We start from the raw sequence: 12957 nt of genomic DNA on the forward strand, positions 1-12957 counted from the left end.
AACATACAGAGCTCTGAGGTACATCCAGTGGCAAGCTCATCTAGTACTCATTTTTGAGACCTCCAGGCTCTCCCTCTTTGCTATGCAGAATTTAATTGCCATATCTACAGTCAGCTTTTCCAGAAGTCATCTTTCTCTGAGGAAGTGTTTTGGTTCTCTCTCTCTATCCCCACTCAGTTCCTCCAATGCTTTCTTTACTGATTTTTTCACTATTTAATTAGAAAAAAGCAATACTTAGAAAATCAAGCTGCCAAAAAAAAATCAAGCATGTCATTCTTATGTTTAAAAAAATTCAGTTACCATAAATGTTATGGTGGCAGACACTTTGCAATAATTAAACTAAGTGGGTAATGAGAGGCTAGTGCTTATTGAAGACACTGAGATTGACAGCTCTGATTTTTTCCTTCATCTTTTCCTTTGGTGATTTTTTCCCTATTATCCTAATGCTGAAAGCAGCAGAGAGCAGTCACCTCAAATCCTCAGCAATGACATCATATTGGCTGACCTCTCTTAATTCACATCTGTCTAATTTTTATGACAAAGACACCCTGATGGGAGTTTTTAGGTGCTACAATAATTGGAAGGAAGCTGATCCCTTGTATGCACGTCCCATTTCCTGACTCTGTGCTCTGGAGATGGGTCAGGCTGTCACCCAGCATGAAGAACTGCACACCTTTGGGGCTGACCTCAGCTGCTGCTCCTGAGAAGTCCCTTCTCCCGCATGATGGCAGTGTTCTCCTTAATTTTAGCTCCAAGCTCAGGTTGACTGTAGAGAAGTCTAATCACAGCTGCCTGGGCTGTCCTTGACAGCAGCTCCAAAAAAACTGCTCCAAAGCAGCAGTGAGACATGGCAAGGCTGGAAGTAGGGAAGGGACAGCTGAAGAAAAAACTCAGAAATACTTAAGGGATGAAAGGTAGCAAAAGGATTCTGGGTTACAGAGGACATCCTCTCAACACAGGCATAATGGATACTGTTCCTTGCATAATTTTTGATAACATAAAGACATAGTTACTCCTAAGGTCACATGAAAAATCAGATTGAATATGGATATATAAATTGCACTGCATTCTACAACCATCCCAGTTTACCTAAGTGCAGTGGATAAATTGACCATATAAATTGCACTGCACTCTACAACCATCCCAATTTACCTAAGTGCAGTGGATAAATTGACACTGGCAAAGATGAGGCTGTTAGATACCAAAATGTTACTACACCATTTATTTCCCTTGATGTGTATTCTCCTTCTGAGATCTTTGGGCTTTTACAGGTGTAGACCATGCCTTAGAGTCCTAGCAGTGTGTGAGGGGTTTGATGTCTTTAAGGAGCTTTGTTATACCCACAAACTTCTCACTGACCTTTTGAAGATCCAGATTGCTGAGTGCATAGGTGCATCACTATTTTGGCCAGCAGTAGTAGCAAATGAGAAGGATTTTCATATACAAATTGCAGAGGTTTGATCCCTGCAAAGGTCAGGTAAATGGGCTCAGGGAACTGTTCCCAGCTGGAACTTCAGAGCCTCACCACGGGACCACAATTAAAATCTCAGTGTGGCCTGAAGACATTGTAATGTTTTAGAAATAAAAGTCCAGACCTTGGAAAAACTGCTATTGTTTTCAGGGAAGAGCAGGTCTCACTAGGGAAGGGTCTCTGCCTGGTAGGGTGGTTTGAATAACACGGGCAGAGTTGATTGAGTTCTCCAGAACAAAGCCTGGAAGTGATTTTTCACTTGTAAATTTAAAATGGGTCCCACACTTGAAGCATTTCTCTCAAATTTATGAGTGGAAAACTAGAGGCAACACAGTCCAAGGAAACACTGCCCTTCTTAAGATGATTTTAGCAACCAGTGTCAGTCCAGTGCTGAGCTGCAGGCAAGACATTGTTCATGGTGTAACTGAAACCAACAGGGATGAAACTTATCCTTGATATTACACCAATTGAATCGATTTCAATTGGGGATGAATTTGCTCTGTCATGTCTAGTTAAAGAAAAAACAAAATCACGTAGCAAAGGAAAAATCTATAGTAACAGTGATTTACCAGATAGCTCAATACCATCCCATTCCTTTAAGTGAAAGGATACTGTTTCAAGGTTAGCCAGACCAGTGTACAGACATGCAAGAAATGATGCAGAAGCTGTCCATTTTTCTAATATGCACATTAAAATTTGGCTGCTGGGATAGATGCTAATGGAAGTATTCTTGGCCCCAGCTTTCATTTGATAGATTAATGTGATATTCATATAAAAGGCAAATAGAAATACTCAGATTTATTGGAAAATGCAACTTCTACCCAAATGTAAGGACAAATGGAGGATATGCTTTGCAGTACATATAACATTTGGATTTAATAAGAAGATGTAGTTTTAATGGTTATTTGTATCCCAGTATTCAATGCTATACTGAATGCAGGATGTAGTCTGTCTCCAAAAGGTCATAAGAGAAGTTCTTCAATCCCTGCTTTCCAGAGAAAGGGTTACAGCTTCAGTTCTCAATTTTACAACAGTTTTCAGTGTTCTTTCTAAGTCTGTTTGATATTGTTTCATATTTACCAGCATTTCCTAAACTCTATTAATAAAAAAAACTTTGAAAAAATCCCACATAAAATTAGTTTATTTATTTAACATATCACTGAATTTGAATAAAATATTCAGATTCTGTAGTAGAATAAAAGACCTTAATTTTTCCAACATAAACGAAGCCTCAAAGGAAGAAATCGGTTATGCATATAGAGATTATATTTGCAGATAGGATACAGAATTAGTATACAGCCCAAAATATACATACAAAAACCAGAGAAGAGAGCACTTGAGCTCCACAGTGGTTTGGTACATAAGCATATTCACCATGGACTCCTGAATTATCTGAACGAGATAAATTTAATTAACTGTCTTTCTTTTGTAAACCCAGAAAGAAAATGCAATCAGCACATTCTGACTGAGAAGCTGGAAGCAGCCTTAAGAGGACAGTTTGTTTCTCAGACGTTTTTTTGGCAAGGCAGATGTGCTTGTTTCAACCTGAAATTGCTTTTGCTGGAATTTTTAGCATACCACTTGCCAGCAAACTTCTTACCTTGTTTCCAGGAGGCCCAGAGCTGCATCAGGTCTCTGCCCTTACCTCTGCTCAGTGTGAGTTAAATACTGCACACCAGAAAAATATTTTCTTTTAAAGAGGAGCAGGTGAAACTTTGTTGACAGAGTCTACCTCAACAGTGAGGCTGGAAAGAAAGGCATATCTTCCTGAAGATGGGATTAGAAGGTCCTAAAGTCTTCTCAGTGGTTATTTTTTTACATACATAAACCCAAATCTGAGTCCTATATGACTGATAATCTCTCTGGGAGAGAGAGAGAACTTCACATAGCTTTCCAATGGCAAATCAATGAACTATTTATATATATATATGTTGATAGATGAGGACAGCAAAAACAGAAGGTTGTTTAGCTTTTTTTTGTTAGTTTTTTGTGGTTTGTTTTTTTTTTACCTTGTGTGATACCACAGCTATAGAAGAGCTTTCCCCATTTGAAGGCTAAGCCCTACCAACTTCCATGACACACAGTTTGGTTCAGCTCTGCGAGACTGTGGATTAAGGCTCTTCCCTCAGAGATTAGTGACATCATTACACATCATCCAGTGCTGAGCTTGATGTCTTGAAAGGTTAGAAAATCCATGCTTTGGACTTGTAACTCAGCAAGCTGTCATGGCAGGATTGTGCATCACCTAGATGGTTGTTGCTTCATGCCTCTCACAGCCATGTCTTGAGTCTAGTCAGCAGAAATGCTTTGTACTGTGTCTATCACCTCTCTGCACTGGAAATAAAAAAAAGCCCATGTTTTTCTTATGGTTCCTTGCAAAATATTTTGTTTTCTAAGGCCAAGCTTAGAAACTTTGCCATATGAAAGGATAGATCACCAGGTACCCAGCTGTCTCCTGTGACTCTTAACAGTGTTACATATAACAGATTTCAGGAGTAGCTTTAAAAAAAAAGGAAAAAAAAAGACTCCTGCCAGGAGGACAAATAATTTGTACAGATGAGAAACTGCAGGCCATATAAATGTCTGTGAGATGTACCTGTGCTTACAGCCAAGCCCTACAAATTATATTTATGATACTGTTGACTGCAGAGCAGAGAGGACAGCTGCCTATTCTCTAGTGTCACCCCTCAATCAGCAAGAGCTCTCTCATCTGGCTGATTCAGTGTGGCCACATTGAAATCCTCTGTGGCAGGGAGAGGTATTTACAACTTCCCAACCCCTAAAGAAAGTACCAGACTTTTGAGTATGGTGTCTGTGGGTTATTTACATTTTGCAGTCAGAGAAAGATTCCTCTGGGAGAAAATGTAATACACCCAAGTTAAACCTTGCAAAGTAAAACATGTGAATACTCACTGACATAACAGTGCAAGGAAAGCATCTTAAGAAACAAGTGTAGGCTGGAATGACAGGATCATGTGTGGCATGAAGCAGTTCCCACATGTAAATTTAGTGGAAATCCTCTGACTCATGCCAGTGAGAGCAAAAGTACTAGAATCTGTAACACAGTGGAACATCAGCAGGAGACTGAAAAAACCCACTCGAGATCAAGCACCTGGTCTAGATCTTGGTTATATGTGTGCAAATCATCTCTGGCTCCAGCAATGTAATTAGCTGCAAATTAATGCATAAATAAAAATAATATTAGGTCCAAAACAGCCAGATCCCTGGTTTTCACAGAGTCATAGGATCAGTCAGGTTGGAAGGGTCCACAGTGGGTCATCTGGTCCAACCTTCCTGCTCAAGCAGGGCTATCCTAGAGCACATGGCTCAGGATTGCATCCAGATTGTTCTTGAATATCTCCAGTGAGGGAGAATCCACAACTTCTCAGGGCAATCTGTTCCAGTGTGTGGTCACCTGCACAGTAAAGAGGTTCTTTTCTTCCTCAAGATGGAACTTCCTGTGCTTCAGTTTCTGATGTTGCCTGTAGCCCTATGGGTTGGCACCACTGAGAAGAGCCTGGCTCCATCTTCTTGGCACCTTCTCTTCAGATACTTACAATCGTTAATGAGGTTGCCTCTCAGTCTTCTCTTCTTGAGACTGAACTGGCCCAAATCCCTCAGCTTTTCCTTGTAAGTGAGGTGCTCCAGTCCCTTAATCACCTTTGTTGCCCTCTGATGTTGCCTGTAGCCCTATGGGTTGGCACCACTGAGAAGAGCCTGGCTCCATCTTCTTGGCACCTTCTCTTCAGATACTTACAATCGTTAATGAGGTTGCCTCTCAGTCTTCTCTTCTTGAGACTGAACTGGCCCAAATCCCTCAGCTTTTCCTTGTAAGTGAGGTGCTCCAGTCCCTTAATCACCTTTGTTGCCCTTTGCTGGATCTGCTCCAGGAGCTCCATGTCTCTCTTGTCCTGAGGAGCCCAGAACTGGACACAAGACTTCAGGTGTGACCTCACAAGTGCTGAGTACAGGGGCAGGATCACCTCCCTCGACCTGCTGACAATGCTATTCCTAATGCATCCCAGGGTTCCATTGGCCTTCTTGTTCATGAGGGCACACTGTTGACTCATGGACAGCTTGTTGTCCACCAGGACCCCCAGATCCTTCTCCACAGAGCTGCTCTCCAGCAGGTCAGTGCCCAACCTGTACTGGTACTTGGGGTTATTCCTTCCCAGGTACAGGACCCTGCACTTGCCCTTGTTGAATTTCAGTAGGTTCTTCTCTGCCTGTCCCTCCAACCTGTTCAGGTCCCTCGAGAGGGCAGCACAGCCCTCTGAGGTACTGTTTTAGATAAAATTATAGGTATTATTTTTGTAGAGTCAAACACTCTGCAGGGAGACAGATGGACATATTTTTGGCTCGCTGTACCTGAGGGGACAGTATCCTTCAGTCATACTTTTGAAATGTACAGGTTATAGCCTGAGAAGCTATTTGCTTCTCATGATTTGGTATGAATAATCAAGAAAATTGATCCTTTGGTTACATGATATCAGCACTGCTCTTTTTAAGGGATAAAAACATAGATGATATTCAGGTATTGCATTAAACAGTAGTTTGAAATGCAGGAAAGAGAGAAAGATGGTTTAGGACATGAGCATAGTTAAAATTCTAATACCTGATTCATAGTGTTTGACCATAACAGAAGGAGAACCTTTCACAGACACAAATACTCAGAAATGCTAATTAAATGTTTTAATCTTTTGGCAGAGAAAAGGATTGCCTAAAAATATGGGAATCATTAAAAGATGCATTCATTTACAAGAATCCCTGTAATATCACATCAGAAGACTATAAGCCTCTAATGGAGTTAGCGAGTCACCCTATACCCTGTAACAAGGTAACAGCAGAGTGCATGGTGGGCTGCAAAAGGAGGGTTGTGGTGGGATGGCATGTCTGTGCAGTGCTCTGAGTGATGGGATCTCCTCCATAACAATTGTGAGGGTCTGTAGGTTGATGAGGATGATATTTTGCTTTTGCTCTTACTGCAGTAGTCCAGCAGTTATCGCCTTCAGACTCCAGTAACCCTGTCCATTCTCTGTCTCCAGGAATTATCCCTGTGTAAGACTTGCCTCAAACCAGTACCAGGGTCAGAGTGACAGAGAAGTCCCTGTTCCCTGAGCATATGGCTCTCTGTAAGGAGCATGGGATCGTGCTGTTAGAGGGACACTGCTTCCAAAAAGCTGGTCCTCCATGTGAAGCTCAAAAGCAAACAACAGATTGGGCATATATCCTATGAGAACTAGTCAAAATCTTTCTTTCAAAATGCTTCACGAGCTGAACACATCCATTTCCACACAAAAAACCCCTCCAAAACACCCAAAAATATTTTGGAAACAGGAGCATGGGCTGTGTAAATAAGAACTGACTCACTAAAGTGAACTTGCTGCATTTCAATAAATACTAAAACTACTTCATTGTAATGAACTTTTTGGTTTTCTGCAGGAAAATTTTCTGACCAGCTCTAGTATAACTATCACTTATTCGGTGTTGTACTTTTTTTCACAGTCACTGTTTTGGAGCAAGACACATGATCTTGTTCATCGCTATACAAAATCCAATCAAAATTTCCTTACCCTGGAGGACACCCTGTTGGGTTATATGGCTGATAGGATTTCATGGTGTGGAGACCCCTCTGCCCCAGGTAATAAGTCCTATTTTTTGCAAAAGAAATACAAACACTGGAATTACAGAGTATTCTTTTGTCTTGTATACCTACACTTAAACATGACCCTTTTCACATTATTTGCTAGTGATTTAGTTTAAAACATTAACCATATTTCTGTCCCATGACAGGGAAGACTGAAAATGATACTTATTTCTCAGGTTAATTTAAAAAGCACAACTTCAGCTGTTATTCTAACACCATGTTGCTGCTTGGACTAACTGTCACATCTAGCCCTCCTTACCTATTTGCTTGCTTCCTCCTTGTGACTTCTATAGGACAAATTGCAAAACAGGAATGTCATTTGAAAAGGAACTGGCCATAGGCCAGTTGTCAGGGCAGTATGTGGGTACCCTGGAGATACTGCTACCAGCATGACTTCTGAGTTGGTGCTTTAAACTGGCCTGGGATTACTGAAAATATTGAGCAAAGTTTAATTATTCAGTGTAATCAGACAGCATTTGTCAAGAGCCTACCTGTCTCTCACATTGGGGACTACATGTTTTCCCTTCTCAGTCTCCCCAAAACGAGTGTGAGCAAACAGGAAAACCTTTGAACACATGCAAATTCTTTTTCCTCTTAAAGCCCTCATGTAGCCTCCTTGCTTTGGTAGGAAACAAATCTTTTTGTCATTGTTAATCAGCTTGCAAAGCCATATAAGCATTGCAACAATATTCATTCTAACCTTAGCCAATCTATAAATTTATTTCTTCTCCTCAGGAATCAACTATGAATCTTGTCCAAAACGAAGTGAATGTGAGAGCAACCCCAGCTCTGTGTTCTGGAAAGTGGCATCAAAGATGGTAAGATCTAGAATAAATCCCCCTGAATCCAAGAGTGCTGAAAGGCACTAAGTTCCTGACACTGCCAAAAAACCTGAGTTTGCAGATTAGACTTAAAACATGAAATAGCAGAAGTTCACAAGAGCTTTAGCTCCAGCTGCTAAAAATCATCATGTTGGTAATTCATGTCTCTGAAGTCCCATATTTTATGTACAATATTTAATGTCACTGTAGTTTGGGCATTCTTATTTGTGAACAGAGACTGAGTGACAGCATCTGGAACAACCCTTGGCAGACAGCTGGAGCTCTGCAAATAATGCTTAAAAGTACAACAATCACTACCTTAATTAAATCACTGAAATCTTGCCAATAAAATACATTTTAGCATGCCAATGTGGAGACTAGTGCCCAGATTGGCACAGAAATTATCCAAGCAGCTGAGAATCCCCTTACACCTTCCTGACATAAACCTGAAGAGCATATCCTCCTACACTGGTACCTGGCAAGGTTCCTGCAATGTTCCCACCTGTGCCAACACCCATCACATGAACAAGATCCTGCTAGTCACAGTTAAGCAATTAGCCTGGCTTTGTTGAAGTGGCACTTTACAGGGAAAAAAAACTGCCACAGAAACACCTAATGTCCTGTATTAGTTTAATTTTACATGTCTCTCAGGACTTCACCCTTGCTTTGACTGCCCAGGTGGAAAACAAGCATTCCTGTATGCTTCAGATCTCATGTGTGTAAGAAAAAGTCTACTCACCATAAAAAAACCAAAAATTGTTTTGTGGGTAAACTAGTGTACATATTTTTTCCAATATCAAAACAGTATCTATGTTCCTATTAATCCTCTCCAGTTCCAGAGTCTGGGAGGGATAAAATCACCATAGAGTGCAGGCTTCCTAGCCCAAATAAATTTAAGATCTGCCACAACCCATGCTTATTACATTAGAAATTTACACATAATGCAACTTCCCTACAACTTTACAGCTCTCATGATCTGAGTTTGACCCACATCGTTTAAGAGGACTTGGAAGACTTGATAAGTACAGTCACCTGCATTAGGGTTTTTAAAAATTCTTTCTTACCAATGGATTATATATCTAGAGTTGATACTTCATAAACCTTAGTAGTCTTTTAATATTTGGACATGAGTTTTAAAGAATAAAAGAGCAGTGATTGTGATGATCCAGTATGTTAAAAATACAATCAAAGAAAACTCGATGATGAGTTTTACTGAAATATCTAGGGAGAAAAATCCCAAGCCACAAAAGAACATAGAGCATGAGTCACAAGGAAATGAGTGCATGATGGTTTGTTTGTCCTCAAACTAGTGGTACCTCTGTTTTGGCTTGTCCTCACTGCCTGAGCTAAAGCAGTCTGAGGATTATTTTCAGTTACTACAGAGCTGTAGCTGCTGACTCTGGAAAGCCTTATAAACACTGAAACCAGCAGTGACAGCAAAGCTGCTGTACCAGTTCCATGCAACTTCAGACTGCCAATTCATAGCTGGCTAATGAAACTTCACAGTTTTGCCATAGCCTTCAGAGGCTTTTTCTTTGCACTGGTGTGTTCTGCAATTATGTTGGCCAGATCCTCTACTTGTACTAGACATAATGATATTAGAGTGATTTCTACCACCCCAAGTCTGACGTGGCACTGCACATAGTGTCAGAGTATGATGTTCATTGGTTTTGTTCAGTTTGCAGAGGCAGCATGTGGTGTGGTTCAAGTGATGCTCAATGGATCAATAGAAGCTGGAGCTTTCAGGAGCAGCAGGTATTCACTCAGCATGCAGCCATCCATAGTTCTGTGGGGCCTGCATGCTGGTCAGCATATCTTTGCCAGTGAGTGCCAGTGTAGGATGGATTTTGATAAACTCAGATAGGGGTCTAAACCACTGGCTGTTGTAGAACTGATTCACTTAACTCCTTCTGTACAGTGACTGTAACTGAAATCCTTCAGAGGGTATGTGGGTGGGTTATCCAGTGTGCTCTTACTGCACAAAATAATTTTATTATTGCAGTTTATTTATTCAATTCACTCAAATGACACATTTCTAAGTCTTCATGGCACTGACTGGATTCCACCCCATCAGACTGTGCAAATCCATTGACAAGATAATGTTCTTTCACTGAGAGAGGTCATGGAGCCATGTGCTCTAGGGTGACCCTGCTTGGGTAGGGAAGTTGGACACACGACCCACTGTGGTCCCTTCCAACCTAACTGATTCTGTGATTCTGTAATAATAGCAGCATTAATAAGCACTAGTATTTGGACAGTATACTCTGTCCACCTTTCTCAAATAACTAAGAATGTTTTGCTGTTTCATCTCCCATTCTTACAGCATCTTTGGAAGTATTGAGGTCTTTAACCTGAACCCACATAAAGTCTCTGAAGTACACATTTGGCTTATGCATGACATTGGTGGACCTCAAAGGTAAGGTTTGCTCATCACACAGAGGACTTGATCCTTTTGTCCTTCTACAGATTTGAATGAGCCTTGTATTGTGCTCCTGTGGATGGAAGCCACCAGCAGCTCTGGAGCAGTTCTAGGGCACGCTTAACTGTGAATGGAACTGAATTATTTCCCACAGTTGTCTTCCTGCACAAAGTGTTCATGAAAGATGCACAGCTGAACATCACAGAGTTTCTACCAGCAAAGACCCAATGGTAACCAAAGCTCTTAAAACTCAGTAGACTCTACAGCACACTAGCAAAGAGGCTTTTAAAGACTCTTACCTGAAATAAAGCAGTGACACAGTGTGGAATCTAGCTGAGCTTTTTGTACACAAGGAACTCAAGTAATTAAAGTCTTCTCTCTACAGTGAATCCTGTTCGGGTGATTCCATTAAGAGGTTAAAAAGCATCTTAGAAGAGCGAAACTTTAAGTTTACTTGTGAAGACAATTACAGGTAATTACCCATTCTTATTGGTGACAACTTGTGAACATAAAACCAATAATGTACCTACCTCTTGAGAGGTTTGCAGCAGGCTGCAGCAGACTTCCCCCTTACTGCCATGATATCCCTCTGGTGTGGCTGTGTCTTTCTCAAGGGCTTTCAGCTGGGCTGTAGCCCTGGTCTTGGCTGGATCTTCACTTCCCATTGAGCATGTTTGCTTGCCTTCAGGGAAGAACCAATTCAGTCTCCAGATTTTCATCTAACTGGGCTTTTACCTAAAGTAATCTGAACCAAACAGGCATCTTTCCTCCCTGCAGCATATAGATAATGTAGAATGCCAAGTATGGTCCTTATTTCCTTCACTATAGTTTGAGCTTGCTTTCTGTCCAGCTGCTTTCACAGAGGGTGAGGCAAGAAACATTGATAAGCATTACTAATTACTATAATTCACCATTGTCAGGAGAAAAAAACAGGAGTCTGGGAAACAACAGTCCATGACCTGACTGACTTGTCTGAAATCTCCATCTGTCTGCTGAGGAATACATAAGTCTGATACTCTTATCCCTCTGTGTGGGTTCAGAGACCTTCACACAGAGCAAAATTGTTCTTTAGAGACATTAGAAAAGCAGCAAAGATACAATATTACTCATATCTTATCTGTCAGGAACAGCTTTTCAGTGTCAAGGACTCATACTTGGATAAGAACATTTCCAAAGTAAACACACATTTCTAGAAACTACTGAGTTTGTGACATTAGTTTCAAGCAAGGAAAAATTGGTCTGCAAAGGAGACAAATTATAGGACTTTAATCCTGAAGGCAGAGCAATATGTTCCTGTTTGGGTATTGCTGAACCTGATCAATGGGTGCTCTGCACACTGTGAAAAAAATTAACACAGATGTGGTGCATAAATCTGCCAAATCATATGCTTGCTTTCTCTTTGGGTAAATGAAGCCTTTAACCAACGCTCCCAGGACCTGTAAGTAGGTACAGGTTATTTCAGCCTATGATGGTATAAGATAAGGGGCCAGAGCAGAAGGGGAAATATATAGTAGCTTAGTTCCCTCATGGCTTAGCACAAGCAGAAGCCTGACACACTCATTGCTGTGTCACAACTCACTTCTTAGGGTAAAGTTACAAGTAGGCCTTTTTGTCAGAGCTCAACTAACACATACATGAACTGTGTAGAGCAACATGGACAATTAATTTACTATTTTATATACAGAGCAATAAAAAATAAGCAATTTACAGGTACAGTAAAACTTCAGGATAGACTGTGTCAGTTAGCTTCATGCCCCTGAAGCTATTGCAAACAGAACTATGTGGGTCCATATCAACTGACCATCTGGCTTTTCATGCCACATAGCAACTGATGCTGATTGTTTTCTCTTGCTTTTGTCCATGTCAACAGCATCTTCCAGAAGTAACTAAAAGAAAAAAGAGATTTATTGGATGTATTAGCAAAAACTCTGATCATAACTGACATTGCTGGCAACAGCTTCATGCTGCAGCAGTAGGGGTTACCAGTGAGTCAGTCAGGTGGTGAACTTCCAGCATGGCAGCAAATCCACAGCCTGTGCAAGAGACCTTATTTCTTTTTCATAATTGTTTTTGATATGGCAGCATAGCTGACATACTGTGAGGTCAGATCCTACTTTGTTTTGCCTTGACTTGCTCTTGCCCTATAAACACCAAAGATACCTTTGTGTAGCGAGATTGAAAAGAATTACCCTAAGAAAAGATATCCACTTGATAAGCACAGGTGTAACATGCACTTTGGCTTTCACATTGCATTTAGAAATTGTCAAGTTTTTCTGTTGTACTTGCAAAAGGATTACTAAACACTTGTTTGTTTCTGTGTCTTATCTCAGACCAGTTCAGCTCCTTCAGTGTGTGCGTAACCCTGACCACACAGACTGCAGACTTTGCACCAACAGCTCAGCAATTCCATGAAATGGAGTTCTCCGCATTCCTGAAGAATTTCCTTATTTGTGTGTAAAGCTGGAAAAGATGTGGCTACATAGCTTTGAGTGATAAGTAGCAGCATGATGTGTACCAAGTCCATAACCAGAAATCCTTGCTGTGATACTAACAGCCAAATAGCAGGAGATGATTCTTAAGGTGTGATACTGTACACACA

General features: G+C 40.8%; 1 protein-coding gene across 1 annotated transcript; it reads left to right on the forward strand.

Annotated features, from left to right (window-relative positions):
- Positions 1 to 6178: 6178 nt before the first annotated feature.
- Positions 6179 to 12770, forward strand: CD38 (CD38 molecule; the record flags this gene model as incomplete). The annotated part of the gene is made up of 7 exons (XM_009083633.1): positions 6179 to 6308; positions 6977 to 7112; positions 7854 to 7936; positions 9618 to 9694; positions 10263 to 10355; positions 10744 to 10830; positions 12689 to 12770. Coding segments are annotated over 7 exons (688 nt in total), but the record flags the coding sequence as incomplete, so codon positions are not given.
- Between the last annotated feature and the right edge of the window lie 187 nt (positions 12771 to 12957).

This window comes from Acanthisitta chloris, unplaced genomic scaffold (genome assembly GCF_000695815.1).
Source record: "Acanthisitta chloris isolate BGI_N310 unplaced genomic scaffold, ASM69581v1 scaffold23291, whole genome shotgun sequence".
Taxonomy (NCBI): Eukaryota; Metazoa; Chordata; class Aves; order Passeriformes; family Acanthisittidae; genus Acanthisitta; species Acanthisitta chloris.